This window comes from Herpailurus yagouaroundi, unplaced genomic scaffold (genome assembly GCF_014898765.1).
Source record: "Herpailurus yagouaroundi ecotype Mexico unplaced genomic scaffold, PumYag 67793, whole genome shotgun sequence".
NCBI classification, from domain to species: domain Eukaryota; kingdom Metazoa; phylum Chordata; class Mammalia; order Carnivora; family Felidae; genus Herpailurus; species Herpailurus yagouaroundi.
In genome coordinates, this window is record NW_024420586.1 from 21,101,015 (window position 1) to 21,120,186 (window position 19,172).

Consider the following 19,172-nt stretch of genomic DNA (forward strand, 5'->3'; position numbering starts at 1 on the left):
AAGTACCCGGTGGCCTAGTTTCCACAGCCATACCCAGTAGGTGAATGTCTCTACAAAAAATCTCAGGCTTCACAGCTGATGGGAAGAAATCACCATTCTGCCCACACTTGCTACCCAGCAAGTAGTCACAAAAGTTGACCCTGGGGCACAGATGTGGGCACAGTCGCTAATCTACATACTTCTTTGGCCCAAAGAAATCCTGAGTGTCTGTGACTTTCCCCAATTTGTAGATTTTTATTTGTTTAGCTTTTATTTTTTTTAATGTTAAAAAAATTGTTTGTTTATTTTTGAGAGACTGTGAACGGGGGAGGGGCAGAGAGAGGAGGAGACACCGAATCTGAAGCAGGCTCTGCGCTGTCAGCAGCAAGCCAGATGTGGGGCTCGAACTCACAAACTGTGAGATCGTGCCCTGGCCAAAGTTAGACACTCAACCGACTGAGCCATCCAGGCGCCCCCAATTTGTAGGTTTTTTTAGAAATCCTTTTCGGATGTTCAAATGTGGGGGAGATTGTGCTAAGAATCTAAAGGCTTGTGGTCCCCTCTCCTTCCCATGTCACTGGGATACACAAGATGAATGCACTCAGTTAACCCCCAGTCTGGCAGGAAGCTCTGCTTTGCCCTTGACCCTCTCGACCTGCTCCGAGGTACTTTCTCTTTGTACTGCCCTGTTCCGTGGGGTCGAGTCCCAGGCTCGAGATTCAACAACAGAGCACTTGCAATTTAACTAGACCAACAAGTGATTTCATTTTATTTCTCCCGTTTGACTCGTTGTTGTGGGATGACGGCCGCACGCTCTTGTTCAGGAAACGCACACATGAGACTATCTTCCCATTAGTATCATTTGGAAAATAAATCCTCTGTTTTTCAGAGCTCTTCTTTCTAGCCCATGTTCTCCCATGTTCCCTCAGGCCCCTGCCAGTGCCAGCCAGAATAGGAAGAAAGAATGCCAAAAGTGCTTTGCAAAAGAGGGTGTTTCTTGGTCAGATACATTTTGGTAACGTTCCGTGTCCTAGCCTTGTCTTTGAGTGCCGAGATGTCCGTTAGCAAGTGAGGGGTCCTATGAGGACTGGCAGAAAAAAAAAAATTAAACATAAAAAAGCTATTTAACTCTAAGCCAGAGTTTCCCAGATCCATGACCATGGAACCCATTTTCATACAGCACCCATAAAGAGCATGAGAAATGCTCACATAGGAAATGGTTTGAGAGATTTCCATCTTTTTCTCTTCCCTTCAACACCTTACACATAGGGAGTTCTAGTAAATTTGATGGTAATATTGATTATGGCTATTTTAGAAAAGGTATGTACATGGCATTGATCATTAAAAATCAGCACTAAATTGGCATTCATTAGAAGATTTTGTCTGAAGAGAGGGGGCGCCCGCATGGCTCAGATGGTGGAGAAGGGACTCTTGATCTCGAGGTTGTGAGTTTAAGCCCCACGTTGGGTGTAGAGATTACTTAAAAATCAAATCTTTTAAAAATTAAAAAAAAAAAAAGAAGATCTTGTCTTAGGTGGGAAAGGAGGAAGCCATTTGGGTAGAAAGAGGCTGGACCCTTTCTGGAGCCTGGTAGAGCTAGATGTGATCAGAGATGGGTTGTAAATGCAAGAATTGTATTTCTCCCTTTTAGTCCTCCCTTTAACGAGCTTTTCTCAGAATGTTGGAATGTACAAGGGAGTGTAAGAGATATAAACATGTGTGAGGCGCAGTCTTTCTGAGGTGTGTTGAAACTCGTTGGGAAAGTTCTTACGTAAATCAGTTTATTTTTTAATTTTTTTTTTTAACGTTTATTTATTTTTGAGACAGAGAAAGACAGAGCATGAACAGGGCAGGGGCAGAGAGAGAGGGAGACACAGATTCTGAAACAGGCTCCAGGCTCTGAGCTGTCAGCACAGAGCCCGATACGGGGCTCGAACTCAAGGACCGTGAGATCATGACCTGAGCCAAAGTCGGACGCTTAACCGACCAAGCCACCCAGGCACCCCTAAATCAGTTTAATACAACGTAGAAAATGGCGAGGTGCCACGGCAGCCCTAGTCTGCCAGTGGAAGCAGAAGTGGTTTCTGACTTAGGCAGCTAGGTGGAATCTTTGGGACCATGTTTCTCTCAGATCAGTGTTTTCTCATACCTGCAACCTCCACATCTAGAAAGCACGTCCTGTTAAGCTCCTGGTGGAGGGTCCAGCTCAGTGGCACTGCAGATTCAGTTTTCCTGACATGGAGAGACCAAGGCACAGAGGGGAAGGGCAGGGGAGTCCAGACCAAGATCCTGGAGTCATGAACTCTAGCTGCCAGGCACCAGCTGGGATTAAACAAATTATACACGTACACACACATAAATATATGCCCATATACACCCACTTATATATTACAGATACACCCACTTATATATTACAGATCTAATAGATATGTAATGTGGACTTCCGAATATCTTCAAAGACATAGTGAACTTGCTAAATTCATCAAAAGCAGCCCAAAGTTTTTAACCTGTGATGCATCTCACTTGTAACAATCGCAAGACTTTAACTAGGAGCAGTGAAAACCAAGAGAAATCAGACATGAGATCCAGGCATAATAATAGTCAAGCAAGTAAATGATTTTTTAAGGAAAAGTATAAGAGAAAATAAATATTAATGAAGGAAATGGGCAACCGCAACAGAAAGTATCATTTCTTTTAGTATTTTTAAGTAAAGTTTAATGAAAAGAAGGACTAAAAAGAAATGGCTTATGGGGTGCCTAGGTGGCTCAGTTGGTTTCGTGTCTGGCTCTTGATTTCGACTCAGGTCATAATCTCATGGGTCATGAGTTTGAGCCCCACATTGGGGTCCATGCTGACAGTGCAGAGCCTGCTTGGAATTCTATCTCTCCCTCTCTGCCCCTCCCTCACTTGTGCGCACGTGCATACTCTCTCTCTCTTTCTCTCTGAAAATAAATAAACTTAAAAAAAAAAAAAGAACCCAAAGATCATGTTGTAGAAAGTTCTTGATACATTTTGACCTATGGTATGGTTAAAATTGGGGGACAAATCTTCTTAAGGCCTGGCCAATAGTAATCATATACCTGAGAGCTGATAGAGTCTGTATAGCCAATGGGATGGATTCAGAGCAAACAGAAGTGATTTGTTAGTTTTCATCTTTGTGTCATTAAACATAGCAGTGTCTTTGTTATCTTTCAACCTGTAAGTACCTTCAGATCTACTCTCCACCCTTCTCCGCCCTACTCTGCACCCAGGGAAGCAGACCTGTAAGGGCAGAATCAACTGGACTCCCTTGCCCAATGGCTTTGGGTTGGTTTGGAACATGGCACACTGGTTAGGAGAGTAAGATTGGATTATTTATTGTCCTGCCCCTGTGCCACAGTCTAGCTATGAGCTACCTTTAGCAGAAGTATATAGGAACGAAAATTCTGGGAAATCCAGTTCAGCTTGGACAAGTCAACACCTTACAAAACCACCACACCCTCTCTTTCCGTTATCACTTGTTCAGTGGGCCCGCATAGCAAAGTGGCCATGGCAGCAAAGATGGAGACGATGTATGTACTGAACAACATGACCATCCACTCAACAAGCCTAATTTGACTTTGGCCATTATCCGTCATTAGGGGAACGCAAGTCAAAACTACCTTGAGATACCGCTGTGCACCCACCCGGATGACTAGAATCAAAAGGATTCACCAAGGGTTGGTGAGGAAATAGAGCTGTTGGAACTCATATATTATGGGTGGGAATGTAAAAAGGTGCTGGTGTTTTGCAAAAGAATGGAGAGTGACTGTTAATGACTAAGGGTTTCTTCTTAGGGTAACAAAAATGTTCTAAAGTCACGTGTGGTGATGAATACGTGACTTTGTGAATCTGCCAGAGCCCGTGGAATTGTACACTTTCAATGGGTGGAGTATTGAGTACATGAATTATGTCTTAATAAAGCCATTCTGGAAAAACAGCCACTCATCCTCACAGTGTAACATCTTCATCTTTTTTTCTAACTGCCCGTTTCTCCTCAGTTCATGGCTTTTGTGGAAGAGGAAAACATTTTTCGAATGCTCTGTCAATTGGCTTTACTTACCCAAGAGGCTACTAATACAACACAATACTGCCATCCTGTTTAATGGGTCTCGTTTTAGATTATTTTTTTTCCTTTTTTTTTAAAGATTTTATTTTATTTTTAAGTAATCTCAACACCCAACATGGGGCTTGAACTCACAACCCCAAGATCAAGAGTCGCATGCTCCACTGACTGAGCCAGCCAGACCCCGCCTAGGTGATTTTTTTTTTTTTAAGTTTATTTATTTATTTTGAGAGAGAGAGAAAGTATGCTCAGGGAGGAGCAAAGACAGGGGAGACAGAGAATCCCAGGCAGGCTTTAATGTCAGCACAGAGCCCAATGTGGGGCTCAAACCCACGAACTGTGTGTGAGACCATGATCTGAACCAAAACCAAGAGTCAGACGCTTAACCGACTGAGCCATCCTGGCACCCTTGATTTCTTTATTTAAAGCATTATTGTGTACTGTAGAAAACAAACCAAAATCGTTCTCTTATAGGCTTGTCGCAAAACAGTGGGACTAGAAGAGTGCCAAGGAATTCATAGGGGTTGGGCAGACTTGTTCCTAAACCATTCTAGAACATATCTGTTTATTTTCAAGATGATTAAAAAAATATTTGGCAGCTTTCCTCGGTGGCCTGTGATACTCTTTAATAACACCCACTTCCTTTTGTTTAACTAAAATAATAAAAGTACAGAGAGATGAAACTTTCCCAACAAGGTTGCCAATCAGTAAATGTTATTTGCTTACTCTAAACTTGCTTTATCTTCCAGGACTAACAATAAAGAATGATGTGGGAGCCGTAAACTGCCATCTCTTGGCAATAGTCTCTTGTTATTACGAACATCGGTAGATGAGGGATGTGGTTTCTCAAAGGGACTTAAGTATTTTGGGCACGGTTCCAGGGACATTGTGTTCTTCTCGACCTCAGCCATTTCTGCTGTGTCAAAGACACTGTGCTTTGGAGATGAAAGGCCACTTTGGAAGGGGTGGAAAGCTCCAGAGTATAGGTACAAAATGGACTTGACCTTTACTCAAGATTTTTTCCCTTTCATTTCTAAGGAGCGGTAGCCATTTGGAAATATTGAAAAAGGGCGGACATCTTTGTGAGAAAACAATACAATCACATTTAAGAGAGTGAGAAGGTCTCAATCAAGAGACAGCTCCACTCCCTGCCATTGCCGTTGAGTTTAGAAGCAGGCCGTGGAGGAAATAAGCCTTCTAGAGCTTTCTGAGAAAGGCAGAGGTGACATGTAGGTGCCTGTGCCCATATATATGAACTTCTTTAGTGGAATAAGAGCAGAGACAGCACCTGGGTGGCTCAGGCGGTTGAGCATCCGACTTCCTGCTTGGGTCATGATCTCATAGTTTGTGGGTTCGAGCCCCTCGTCGGGCTCTGTGCTGACAGCTCAGAGCCTGGAGCCCGCTTCGGATTCTGTGTCTCCCTCTCTTTCTGCCCCTCCCCTGTTCACGTTCTCACTCTCTCTCTCTCAAAATAGATAAACATTAAAAAAACAACAGAGAAGCCAGACAGGCGCCCCTGTTGAACTATCTTTATGATACTTTTCTCAATGTCCCCAGATGATTGAGCATGTTTGTTTTTATAAAAAAATCATTTTTTTCAAAGGAAAGATCAGCTTCATATGAGACTATTACTTGAGTATAAACACATTTTACCGAGAAAAATGTAGATTTTTCCTGATTTCAATTAAGGGAAGAATTGTAATGAGAACCAGCTGTTCTGAAGGTTGCCCATGAGCTGTTAAGCCCAGTCTGACTCCTTTTCATAGCTGGTTTTGCGTTCTGGGTAAAACGTCTGCCTATTTTCCTCCAAACATGCTTCAGCATTTTTCAGGGTTCACCCTGTTTCCTCAACAGTCAGCTAATACCCCCGAGCTTCTTCGTCTCCATCTGCATTCCTCAGAAACATAAAAAATGTGTGTGGAAGATTTCTAAACTTTCACATTTCCCAAGTTGTCTTTCATTTAGTTGGAAGGTTAAGATGTCTCTATCTCCACATTCTGTTGACCACATAGGAGGCCAGAAAGCCTAATGTTTATGAGTAAAGAGTCTTTGGGAACAGGACATTTCTGCTCTACTATTTTCTGGCTCATATCCCTGGGCTTTAGTTTCCTCATTTATAAAATGGAAATAGTAACAGGGCTTGGAGAAAGATCTCAATGAATGTCAGAAATAATGGTGGCGATATGGGCGGTGGTGATGATAAAGGTTTGGAGTCTGGAAAAGTCGTGTTGCAGCATAACAACATCGCATTTTTCAGATAAGAAACCAGATCACGTGATCTGCCAAGGTTGTTTCAATTTGCTACTGTGGCAGGCAAAACTAGTTATCACTTAATGGCTGCCGTATATTGTTACTCAGTTGAAGTGTGCGTGCACGCGTCCATGTGCAAGTGTGTGCACATGAATGCAAATGCTGTTAGGTCTTGAGTCCTTTCCCTGACGGTCAAGAGTTTTGCTTTGGCTACCTCCCACCTTTTGACATCCAACACAGTTATGGGGCACCTGGGTGGTTCAGTTGGTTAAGTGTATGACTCTTGGTTTTGGCTCTGGTCATAATCTTGTGGTTTCGGGAGTTCAGGCCCTGCGTCGGGCTCTGTGCTCAGAGCACGGAGCCTGCTTGGGATTCTCTGTCTCCCTCTCTCTCTGCCCCTCCCTCACTTGCACTGTGTCTGTCTCTCTCAAAATAAATAAATAAACTTCCAAAAAATTTTTAAGTCCAACACAGTCCTTAATATTGTACAGTGCATACAATAGGCTTTCTGCAAATACTGAGTATGTTTTTATTTGATAAAAAAAATAGGGGTGCCTGGGTGGCTCAGTCGGTTGGGCGTCCGACTTCGGCTCTGGTCTCGCCATTTGTGGGTTTGGGGCCTGCGTTGGGCTGTGTGCTGACAGCTCAGAGCCTGGAGCCTGCTGCGGATTCTGGGTCTCCATCTCTCCCTGCTCCTCCCCCATTTGCACTCTGTGTCTTTCTCTCTCAAAAATGAATAAACATTAAAAAAATTTTTTTAAATCTCATGCAAAATTGTATTAGTAGATGACATTTTGATCTTCTGGATGTTTTATTTTAAAGGAACTAAATTAAGAAATAAGACCTTAGAACATACCTAGACCTGGTCTCTTTTTCCCAAGGATTCACTCTTGCCTCACGCTTGCGTTTACACAGCGCAGGGCTTGTCATGCAGTTGAGATGAAATAAATGGCGGCTCATCAATCGCTGTCTTTGTGTTAGAGGTCTTGGTACCAAGCAATAAAAAGCAACTTGGGCCAACAAGAGAATCATCGAGAGCCTGGAGGCAAAGATCAGGGGAGCTCTGGCAAGTCAGAGGCAGGAACCACAGCCATAGCGTTTAGAGCAGGAAGCATCTGCACAGCATGCTGCCATGAGAAAGAAGAACCCATAGTCAGCTTCCTTCTGTTGTCGGGCGACTCGTTCCAGGGTCAGAGAGTGTGTGATTGGCCCAGCTCAGCCTGGCTGCACCAGGAGCCAGGGTGGGTGGAGAAAGGATCTAGCCCATTGCCTGCTATACTGGGGGATGATACCCAGGAGGAGAAGCAGTTTCCCAAAAAGAAACCAGGATGATACTTGAAAGGAAGTGTGGATGCTGAGCAACCAAGAAATGTCAAATGCCCATTGTTCCGGGTTCTCCTATTTTGACTCTTCAGGCACGGTCGCTGGTCTAGCCGGTCTCTTTATTTCGCCTGTTTGTTTTAAAAAAAATTTTTTTTAACGTTTATTTATTTTTGGGACAGAGAGAGACAGAGCATGAACGGGGGAGGGGCAGAGAGAGAGGGAGACACAGAATGGGAAACAGGCTCCAGGCTCTGAGCCATCAGCCCAGAGCCCGACGCGGGGCTCGAAGTCACAGACCGCGAGATCGTGACCTGAACTGAAGTCGGACACTCAACCGACTGCGCCACCCAGGCGCCCTATTTCGCCTGTTTGAACCCTACATTACAGTCTCAGATATTCTGCTTTGTGGTTCCAGCCCTCTATGTGGTCCAAGGTCCTCTATGTGTGTCATCATCCTGGTCTCATCTGAGTGGGAACATCGTTCCAAAGAGATTAGATAGAAACTCAAGGGTTGAGAATGTTGCAGCATCGGCATTAGATATTAGGATGAGCTACCTTTCTTTATTTTCTCTCTATAAGCACAAATAAGTTCACAGGTATTATTGCCTATAAGTTGAAAACTAGTAACACAGCACCAGGGGGAATTCTGCTAATCTAATTGAAATTTGGGGCTGGTGTAGGCAAAATGTTATTTACTTTCCATCAAAGGTGACGCTTTTTGTAACAGTAGAGGATACTGTTAGTTTGAAAATGGCTCTCAGGTTGGCTTGGTTTTGTCTTTTAGAATGCCATCCTATTTTAAGGTATTATCCTTTGCTTTTGTCTTATAGGGGAAGACTTATCCTTTTCGGGGCGCCTTTCCTCCGGTGTGGAATCCTGTCGCGTATTTGGATTACAACAATCTGTGGCGGACAATGGATAACATGGGGAAGGAGGTAAAACATGTGTTCGGCTTACCTGTGACCTGTTACTAAAATAACAATAGCACCTGTTTCATACCCTTCCAACAGCGCAGGGAACATGGCTCCGGACATTCATGCGTGTCATTTCCACTTGTGAGGAAAATGAGTGCCGGGGGTTACGTCGATTTGCCCAACACCACACGGCAAGGGAACCAGGATTCAAACGCATTGAATTGTCATGCTCTGATTGTCATGCCTGTGTGCTTCTAGCTCTATGCCACGTGAGAACTCATGTGACATATTCTTGCCAGGTGTCCTGCTCGTAGTTGTCTTACTCATGTGTGATACCACTTTAGACAGTAAAGGAAAGAGGGATTTGTTCCCCCAGAGTATTTTTACCTTGTCCCAAGCTCTCATACTTAAATTGGGGACTTAATGATAACGATGATCAACATCATCATAATTTCATATTAATTTACGTATACATTTATGTGTAATTCCCCCCCTTTTTGCATAATAGTAATAATAATTATTATTTTGGCAACAGCATTAAGGCATAGAATCCAAAGACCTATCCATCCCAACCCCATCACTGTCTATAGTAGAATTTTATGACAGTCACTCATTCCGACACAGACACAGAGGCTGGATTTAAGGGGTGCTTCTCAAAGCTTCTTGGTGGGGCAGTAGGCAGTAACCAGCACACCTTTGTGGGCCCTTCTTCCTCTGCAGATTCCAGCCGATGCACCATGGGAGGCCCCACATGCTAAGGAATGGGACAAGATGACCATGAAAGAGCTCATCGATAAAATCTGCTGGACAAAGTAATCCTCGACTATTTAAAATTCACTTTTTTATCTTTTCTTTGGATCTTCTCTGTCCGATCTTGCACTGTGGTGTTTTTTGTAATCAGCTGGAGGAAAAAAGTTACGAGGAAACCTAATGATCTTTCAGTCAGGAGCAACTTGGGGGGGAACTTCAGACACTTCAGAGTGGGTATGAACATAAAAGGAACCTAAAATAATAGAAAAAGTGGAGGCGAAGGAAGTAGATTTTTTTTTTTTTTTTTTAAATGAAAGGGCTGTGTGATTTGCAGTAAAGCAAGTCGTTGTGTACTCAGATTCTGTAGTGGTCAGCTACAGAAGCAATTTGGGAAGGTATCAAAGTTAATTCCCTACAGGTATAGAAAAATACGAAACTGAAGGAAAGCTGGCCTGTGTTAATGAGAAATAGAAATTTTCTAACGTTTTCATCGAGAACCTGTGTCATTAGTTGAGTTACTTACAGATCATTTAGTCAGCTTTCTGGGGCTGCTATCTGAAGGCACTATACCAACCTGTGGGAAATGGCAGGGAATTTATTAGGCATGGCCCCTAAACTCACAGAGGGAATATTCTTCTAGCAGGAGAGACTGACATTATACACATAATTTCATTATGTTGCAGGAGTGACTGTAACAGGGAACTTGACCTGAAGGTGAGGGAGAGATTCCTAGATGCAGCAGTCTTTAAACATAAACCAAGGACTTAGGGCATCAACTGAAATGAGTCACAGTGGATGAGAGGAGACAGGAAAGGGTGGGTGGTATGGGGGACAAGGTATCTTCCAGGAATGCCACATAGTGGATAGGGGAGAGAGAGAGGAAAGATGGATGGTGTGGAAAGAAGGCTCTTCCAGAAATGAGCCTTAGTATTGGGGGATAGACAGGAAGGGAGGATGATGCGGGAATATGTTATCAACAAGGGATGTGCCACAGTGAATGGGGGGAGACCAAATGGATGGATGGTGTGGGGATGGCATATTCCAGGAATGAACTGTAACAGATGGGGAGAGTAGGAAGAGTGGATGCTGTGGGGGAATGGTATCTTCAAGGGATGAGCCACAGTGGAAGGGGGGAGAAATGAAAGGTGGACCGTATATGCAGATGGTGTCCTCCATGAATGACTCACAGTGTTTGCTGGTAGACAAAAAGGCTGGATGGTGTGTGGGGGGATGGTATCTTCCAAGAACGACCCAACTGATGGGAGAAAGAGTAAGAATGAAATGTGTGAGGGGATGGTATCTTTCGGGTATGAGACACAGTGGACTGAGAGAGACAAGAATGGATGCTTGGTGGGATAGTGTCTTCCATGAGCAAGCTTTATGAGGCACAGTGGATAGTCTGTAGGAGTGGTATCTTCCAGGAATGAGGAAGAATGGATAGTGTTGGTAGTTAGTATATTCAAGAATAAACCGTAGTGCGTGGTAGGAGACAGGAAGGTGGGATGGTGTGGTGGGATGGTATCTTCTAGGAATGATCCACTGTGGATGGGGGAGACAGGGTAGATGGATGGTGTGGAAGGATGGTATGTTCCATGAGTGAGTCATAGTGAGTGGGGGGAGACAGGGAAAATAGACGGTGTAGGAATATGGTATATTCAAGGAATGAGCCATAATGGATGAGGAAGGGCATGAGAGATTGATGGTGTGGAGGATGTTATGCCCCAGGAATAGGGCCTAGTGGATGGAGGGGGAGTGGCGGGAGACAGAAATGGTGGATGGTTAGTGGGGGGATGGTATCTTCCAGGAAGCAATCACAGTAACTGGGGTAGGGGCTGATGGGAAGGATAAATGATGTAGGGGATTGTATCTTCCAGGAATGAGTTATAGTGACTGTTTGCGAGAGACTGAAAAGGGTAGATGATGTTGGAGCATATTATCTTCCAGGAAGAGCTATAGTGATGGGGGAGATAAAGTGAATGGTGTGTGGGGATGGTATCATCTAAGAATGAGCCACAAGGGTGATGGGAGACAGGAAGGATGGATGGTGTGTGTGGAGGGGGAGGGATGCGGGTAGGGGGGTATCTTCCAGAAATGCCCTATGGAAAGAGAAAAGAGTGGAAGAGTTGTTGACTGGATGGTATCTTCCAGGAAGGATCGACAGTGGATGGGGGGAGATGGGAAAGTTTGGATGGTGTGGGGAGTTGGCATTTTTCAGGACTGAGCCACAGTGAGTGAAGAGAGACTGTAAATAAGAATGAATGGATTGGTGGGATGGTATCTATCTTCTAAGAATGGGCCATTATCCATGGAGATAGGAAAGGGAGGAAGGTTTGAAGGAATGGTATCTTCTAGGAATGAGCCACTGTGGATGGGCAAGACAGGAAGGATGGATGGTGTGGGGGGCATGGTATCTTCCAGAAATGTGCCAATTGATGGGGGAACATTGGAAGAGCAGATACAGTGAGGAGCTGGTATCTTCTGATATTGAGCCACAGTGTTTAAGGGAGACAGGAAGAGTGAGTGGCTGGTGGGGAAATTATATTTTTCAGGATAGAATCACAGTGATTGGGGTGGTGAGGGTACGGTTGGGGGCGGGAAGGTGATGTGGTAGTGAGATAATTTTCTGGAAAGGGTAGCTGAATGATAAGGGGGATGGTATCTTCCAGGAATGAGCCACATGGGTAGGGGGAGACAGGAGGGTTGATGGCAGAGGTGGGAGTGATGGTATCTTCCAGGACTGAACCACAGGGATGGGGAAGAGTGGATGGTATAGGGAGATGGTATTTTCAGAACTGAGCCATAGTACATGTTGGGGGATAGGAAGGGTGGATGGCCCATTTTATGATGGTATCTTCCAGGAAGGAACCACAGTGACTCAGGTGTGTTGGAGGGGGGGGGCATAGGAAGGATACATGGTGTAAGGGATGGTATTTTTTGGCAATGAGCTACATGTCTGTGGATGACAGACAGGAATAGGGATGTTGGAACATGCTGTCTTCCAGGAATGAGCCATAGTGGATGGAGGAGACAGGAAAAGTGGATGGTGTGAGGGGATGGTCCCTTCCAGGAACGAGCTACCTTGCTGTAAGAGGAGACAGGAAGGGTGCATGATATGCCTGTTAAGTAACTCCCAAGAATGAGGTGCAGTGGATGAGTGTAGACAGTATCAGGGAGTGATGTTAGAGGATGGTATCACAGGAATGAGCGAGGTTTAAGGGAGATACGAAGAGTGAACGTTGTTAGGGGAATGGTATCTTCCAAGAATAGGCCACTGTAGATAGAGGAGACTGGAAGGATGGATGGCGTGACGGATGGTATCTCCCAGCAGTGAGCCACTGTGGAGGATGGGGGAGACGGAAAGATGGATGGTGTGATGGGTGGTATCTTCCAGGAGTGAGCCGTTGTGGATGGGGGAGACCAGAAGGATGGATAGTATCTTCCAGGAATAAGACACTGTGTATAGGGGAGACTGGAAAGATGGATGATGTGATGGTTGGTATCTTCCAGGAGTGAGCCACTATGGATGGGGAAGATTGGAAGGATGGATGGTGTGGTGGATGGTATCTTCTAGGAGTGAGCCATTGTGGATGGGGGAAACCGGAAGGATGGATGGTATCTTCCAGGAGTGAGCCACTGTGGATGGGGGAGACCAAAAGGATGGATGGCATTATGGATGGTATCTTCCGGGAGAGAGCCACAGTGGATGGTGGGAGGCCGGAAGGATGGATGGTATCTTCCAGGAATGAGACACTGTGGATGGGTGAGACCGGAAGGATGGATGGTGTGATGAATGGTATCTTCCGAGAATGAGCCACTGTGGATGGGGGAGACCGGAAAGATGGATGGCGTAATGGATGCTATCTTCCAGGAGTGAGCCATTGTGGATGGTGGGAGATATGAAGGGTGAGTGGTGTGGAGGATGCAGTTTTCCATGTAGAGAGAGCAGGAAACAGTTCTTGAAGGCCCTGAGATGGGGAGATTGACATGTTTTTGCAATGATAGGACAGTATGCCTGGACTCTAAGGATGTCATGACAAAGTGACGTAATTAAGAGGTCGGAGAGCTCACTGGGAGCTGATGGTGCAAGATATCGTGGCCCCATTCAAGATTTCTCCCTTTTACCATGCATGTCATTGAAGGGTTTTATGAAGTGTGTTTTTGTTTTGCACTGTCAAAAGAGTTCATTGGCTGTAACGTGGCAAAGGATCAAAAGAGGGTGTGGTCATAAACCAGGTAGGGATGCCCAGAGGAGTCACCACTGCCCTCACATCCCAGGTGAGGGATGTTGGTGGCCTGGATCAGAGTGGAAGTAAGTGGTGGAGGCAGAGAAGAGAGAATGTTTGTTCGAATCAATGAGAATTATATCCTTAATGATCCATCTCAAGAATATTGACCCTCTAGACTGTTCCAGAATGAATATATTTGGAGCTGACTCAGAATTCCCTAAAAGCAAAGGAAAAGCTTATTTTCACCAAGAGTTAAAACATGCACTCCTTCAGAGACTGAGCCCGTGAGAGTTTTTTTTCTCCCCCCAAAAGCAACACAAACGCTTTCGAAATTATGGTTTAAAAAGATGCGATATCCTGTGAAGCGTGTATGTATTTACGCCTGATGGCTGCTCTTGTTATGTGACCAGGACTGCTAGGCAATTTGCATATCTCTTCGTGAACATCAATGTGACCTCTGAACCCCACGAGGTGTCTGCGCTGTGGTTCCTGTGGTACGTGAAACAGTGTGGAGGCACCACTCGGATATTCTCGGTTACCAACGGGGGCCAGGTACGGAGTGTCCATTCCCCCCCACCCACCAACTTCCTTTGTGATTTTGCCCTCACCCAGGGTAGTGTCTTACAAGGTCACCGCTTCCACGTTTTGAAACGTGAGTGAATTTGGAACCTGAGTTTTGGAAATGGTTTCAACCAACTTGCCTGAAAACAGTTCTCATTTCCTTTTCTCCTTCCCGAAGATGAGTTCGCAGCTAAAGAATGTTCCGTCTCAAATTAATTAGATTTGGGGAATTCAGTCCCTTCCTGTTTTTTTTTTTTTTTTTGAAGGTAGGGAAAATTAGTCCCTGTAGGAGGAGCCAAATTCCTACAATCAAGTGATTTTCGAAAAAAATCCTCGAATGGGTAACATGATCATGCTTCAGGTTATTTCTGTTCTAGACATGCTGTGTACTGTAGCGCAAGGTGTAGAGTCTTTCTCCAACCAGTGAATAGTTCCTTTCCTTAGGAAATTTCCAGAACTTTCTAAGTTGTTCTTGTGGCCCCAAGAGCTATTGCCCATTTGACCCTTAGCTTCAGCAAATGTAGGACACTTGCATCTTTTCAGTATCTTTATACTTAGAAATTCCACATTGCTTCTTTTGACCTGTATTTTGCTTTCTGAGCTATCATGACTGCTATTGTGTGATTGTAGCCTCATCACCTGCCTTCTCCTCTAGGAACGGAAGTTTGTGGGTGGATCTGGTCAAGTGAGTGAACGGATAATGGACCGCCTCGGGGACAGGGTGAAGCTGAAGCGTCCTGTCACCTATGTTGACCAGTCAGGTGACAGCATCATCATAGAGACGTTGAATCATGAAGTGTATGAGGTAATTCAGCCTAGCCAAAAAAGAGCATATACTAAGCAGGCCTCGTGTATTCTGCAACTTGTAACCAAATGTGACCCAGACAGTGGGGTAATCAGTGCCGGCACATTTTCCCCTCTGTCTTCCAAATGACCACTTTTAGTTGACCTGCCTTGTTCTGCTGTGTCGCCTCACAGTGGCCTCAGTTTGTATGTGGTAACTGCTCAGGGTCATTCAAGATGGTAAATATGATGTTTCCCACCCTCTGTGAAGACCGACACTCACGCGTCTAAGGTGGTATTTTGTGTCTGTGTGTTTCAGTGCAGATACGTAATTAGCGCCATCCCTCCAACATTGACTGCCAAGATGCACTTCAAACCAGAGCTTCCGTCAGAGAGAAACCAGTTAATTCAACGTCTTCCGATGGGATCTATCATTAAGTGCATGATGTATTACAAGGAGGCCTTTTGGAAGAAGAACGGTAGGTTGAACTTACTCATGTTTAAAATGTGTTAAGTGAAAGGACCACACTCTTTTAGGGACCTTATGGTAGATACCGAACAGAAAATAGATTAAAAATGTCCGTGTTGGGGGCGCCTGAGTGGTTCAGTCAGTTGAGCATCCGACTCTTGATTTCAGCTCAGATCACGATCCCAGGGTCATGGGATCCAGCCCCGCATCAGGCTCTGTGCTGAGCATAGAGCCTTCTTGGGATTCTTTCTCTCCCTCCTTGCCCCCCTCCCCTGCTTGTACTCTCTCTATCTAAAAACAATTTTAAAAAGGGGCACCAGGGTGGCTCGGTCAGTTAAGTGTCTGACTCCTGATTTCAACTCAGGTCATGATCTCAGGTTCATGAGATCGAGTCCCCCCCCATCGAGCTCTGCGCTGATGGCACAGAGCCTGCTGGGGATTCTCTCTCTCTGCCCCTCCCCCTCCGGCTTGTTCTCTCTCACTCTCTCAAATAAACATTAAGAAAAAGGTAAGTGTTTTTATTTTTTTTTATTTTTTTTTTATTTAAAAAAAAATTTTTTTTTAATGTTTATTTCTGAGACCGAGAGAGACAGAGCATGAGTGGGGGAGGGGCAGAGAGAGAGGCAGACACAGAATCAGAAGCAGGCTCCAGGCTCTGAGCTGTCAGCACAGAGCCTGACTCGGGGCTCAAACTCACAAACCGTGAGATCATGACCTAAGCCGAAGTCAGTCGCTCAACCGACTGAGCCACCCAGGTGCCCCGAGGTAAGTGTTTTTAAATGGGTAGAGAAAGGATCAGAAATCTCAGGCTGTCCATCTCTTCATAGCCTCTAGCAACACAAAATGATCCCAGCACCACTTGCTGTCAATGAAAGGAAAGGAAGAGACCCCACCAGTTGTGGGGCCCTGGTTCCTGCCTTGGGTCCTGCCACTTACTCTTCGTGAGCAGAGTGACACGGAGGGGTTCTGTGGGGAGACCGCTGCTCTGAAGCCCCGCAGTCGTGGGCTTCCCTTGCTTACCAGCTGAGCGGCCTTGGTGTGGCACTACCTCTCCGCCTCCGTGTCTTTGTGTAGAATGGCAACAAGGAGGCCTACTGTCAGGGTGTTTCGAGAATGAGATGAGGCAGGGCCTGGGTGGATATGGTGGCTGTCGTTGCTAAACCTGCTCATACTCAAAGGATTCCTTCCGCCAGCTTCTTCCATGGGCTCATAGGGCTGATTCCGTCTAACTCAAGCACCTGTTACCCCGTGTAGCCCAGGGCTCCAGGGACACGGTACAGTGTGAGCCACGCATTGGTCATACGTGACCATTATGTAAAGCTCATAGACATGGGTCATTTTCCATGTGTCTGGCTCCACAGACACCCTGTGTAGTTAGTGTGTGTATTGAACAGGAAATACCTACTAGGGGTGGGGCAAAGACTATGCTTTGAGATTTGCCTTCCTCTGAGCAACATAGTTTTTTTTTTTTGTCTTATTTCTTTTCTTTTGAGAAAGAGATAGAGGGCACTAGTGAGTGAGGGGCAGAGAGAGACAGAGAATCCCATGAGGGGCAGAGAGAGAGAGAGAGAGGGAGGGAGACAAAGAGAAGTGGGGCACACCCCATGCAGGACTCGAACTCACGAACCGTGAGATCGTGACCTGAGCTGAAGTCAGATGCTTAACCGACTGAGCCACCCAGGCGCCCCGTAGAGTGTTTTTTTGTTGCTGTTTTATTTTTATTTTATTTTATTAAGAAAAAATGTTCTTAATGTTTCTTTTTTTTTTTTTGAGCGAGAAAGAGACCGAGTGTGAGTGGGGAGGGGCAAAGAGAGAGGGACACACAGAATCCAAAGCAAGCCCTAGGCTCTGAGCTGTCAGCACAGAGTCCCATGTGGGGCTTGAAGCCACAAACCATGAGATCATGACCTGAGCCAAAGTCGGACACTCAACCAAGCCACCCAGGTGCTCCAGCAAAATAGTTTTGTGTGTGTGTGTGTGTGTGTGTGTGTGTGTGTGTGTGTATTTTTCCCATAAATCTCGGATGAGGTCAATTTCAATCTCCCGATTTTCTCCTTATTAAGATTATTGTGGCTGTATGATCATTCAAGATGAGGAAGCACCCATCTCAATAACTCTGGATGACACCAAGCCAGATGGATCACTGCCTGCTATCATGGGGTAGGTTAGAGCTGGATGCTCTAACTAAATTTCTAAATTTCTAATTCGTATTGGTGTGTTGGTGTGGATGCTGGCAGAGCATATGGAATCGAATGCAAGCAGTCATAAATAACCCTACAGAAATATATCCTGTTCCACGTATTAAAATATTAGAGTAGTGTTTTGCATGTGGCACAAGAACCCTGGGAAGGCTTTAGCCTCGTCTTCATTCCAAGCATCACCGCATAGCATCTGTTGAATACGTTCATTATCACCCTGGTATATAAGAGAGATAGCCAATGAGGAAGTGCTGTTGGAATTAGAGCCAGGCCTCGAGTGGATGGATGTCACTCTTCCCCGTAGGTCCCTCCACGGCTGTCCTTCACTGGGGATGGTTCAGGGTTTGGTTCTGTGTCTAGAAGAGGAGAGCCTCCCTGCTTCTCCTCCCATCCCCGCCCCGCCCTCCCCCTCCAACAGCTACTGTGGCCTCAAAGCTACACAAATAAAAGGGCTGTTGTTTCTACCACATGACACCAGAAGGGCACAGCTTCTCTAACAGGCAAGCGACTTTCAGAGAGACAGGGTGGGTTTCCCTTTCTCCCTGGGGACAGTTGAGCTCACGCAGGTTTGCATCATAGAAGGGAAATTAGCAAACCAAAAGGAGCAGACCCAAGACCCAGGACTCTGCAGGCTGCGTTCCTGGGCTGCTCACAAGATATTTTGCAACCACTTCTCTGGCTGTAAATTGTCAGAAATGGCGCTGGCCTTCCTGGGAAGGGTGAAGGGCAGGCGCTCACGAAGGAACGATCACAGGAACAACACATCCTCCTCGTCTCTAACCCCACTGGGCAAGAAGGGGTCCAGGTTACGTGGGCAGTTTGCCATCGCCTTCTTTATGCCAAAGGAAAACAGAAGGTTGAGGTGGAGGTTTTGGGAGACTGTCCGTCAAGAGCAATCCAACTGTGGATGGAAGGACATTGATGTTCTTGCCCTTGGGAGTTAGATACTGTGGCCTCTGCCCTTCTGGGATTTCTTCAGTGTTATTAACAAAGACATGTGTGGCCGTAGTTTTCCAGATGGGAATGGGGCAATTTAGGCAGTTCCTAAAAAGTGATATTCTAATCTGTCTTATCTGGACACCTACATTTATTGCCTCCACCCTGTTCTTGCCTTGACACTGGATTGCCTCTACCCTGCTCTTTGCTCTGGGCAATGAAAGCCTTAACGATAGGGGTGGTAATTGCCCAGCACTGTGTTTGTGATAACTAGTACCTTTTGGAAACTAGAAAGGACCTTGTACTTCAGAGCTGTGAAATGTCCCCCACCCAAAGCCAGCATGTTTAATTTCCTCAATAAAACAGCAAAGAAAGTTAAAGAATAGTCATCCGTGGTTAGAATTAGATCCAAGGGGTTATTTCATTCTCGATTTGAGATTTGACCGGAACGGCCAACACTAACCGCCCTTTAGGAAAGGAGCTGTAAGGGGCACCTGGATGACTCAGTTAAGGGTCCGACTTCGGCTCAGGTCATAACCTCACGGTTAGTGGGTTCAAGCCCCACATCGGCCTCTGTGCTGACAGCTCAGAACCTGGAGCCTGCTTCCGATTCTGTGTCTCCCTCTCTCTCTGCCCCTCCCCTGCTCATGCTGTGTCTTTCTCTATCTCTCAAAAATAAATAAATGTTAAAAAAAAAAT

The 19,172-nt window shown here is 45.5% G+C and overlaps 1 protein-coding gene across 2 annotated transcripts in view; it reads left to right on the top strand.

Moving 5' to 3' along the window:
- MAOA (monoamine oxidase A) overlaps positions 1-19,172 on the top strand; it is a 71,633-nt gene that overhangs the window by 38,700 nt on the left and 13,761 nt on the right. For both annotated transcript variants that reach the window (XM_040468952.1, XM_040468953.1), the window contains exons 4-9: positions 8,467-8,571; positions 9,271-9,362; positions 13,937-14,078; positions 14,743-14,892; positions 15,190-15,349; positions 17,403-17,499. In XM_040468952.1, coding sequence (XP_040324886.1) covers positions 8,467-8,571; positions 9,271-9,362; positions 13,937-14,078; positions 14,743-14,892; positions 15,190-15,349; positions 17,403-17,499 — 746 coding nt within the window. The remainder of the gene's footprint in view (positions 1-8,466; positions 8,572-9,270; positions 9,363-13,936; positions 14,079-14,742; positions 14,893-15,189; positions 15,350-17,402; positions 17,500-19,172) is intronic.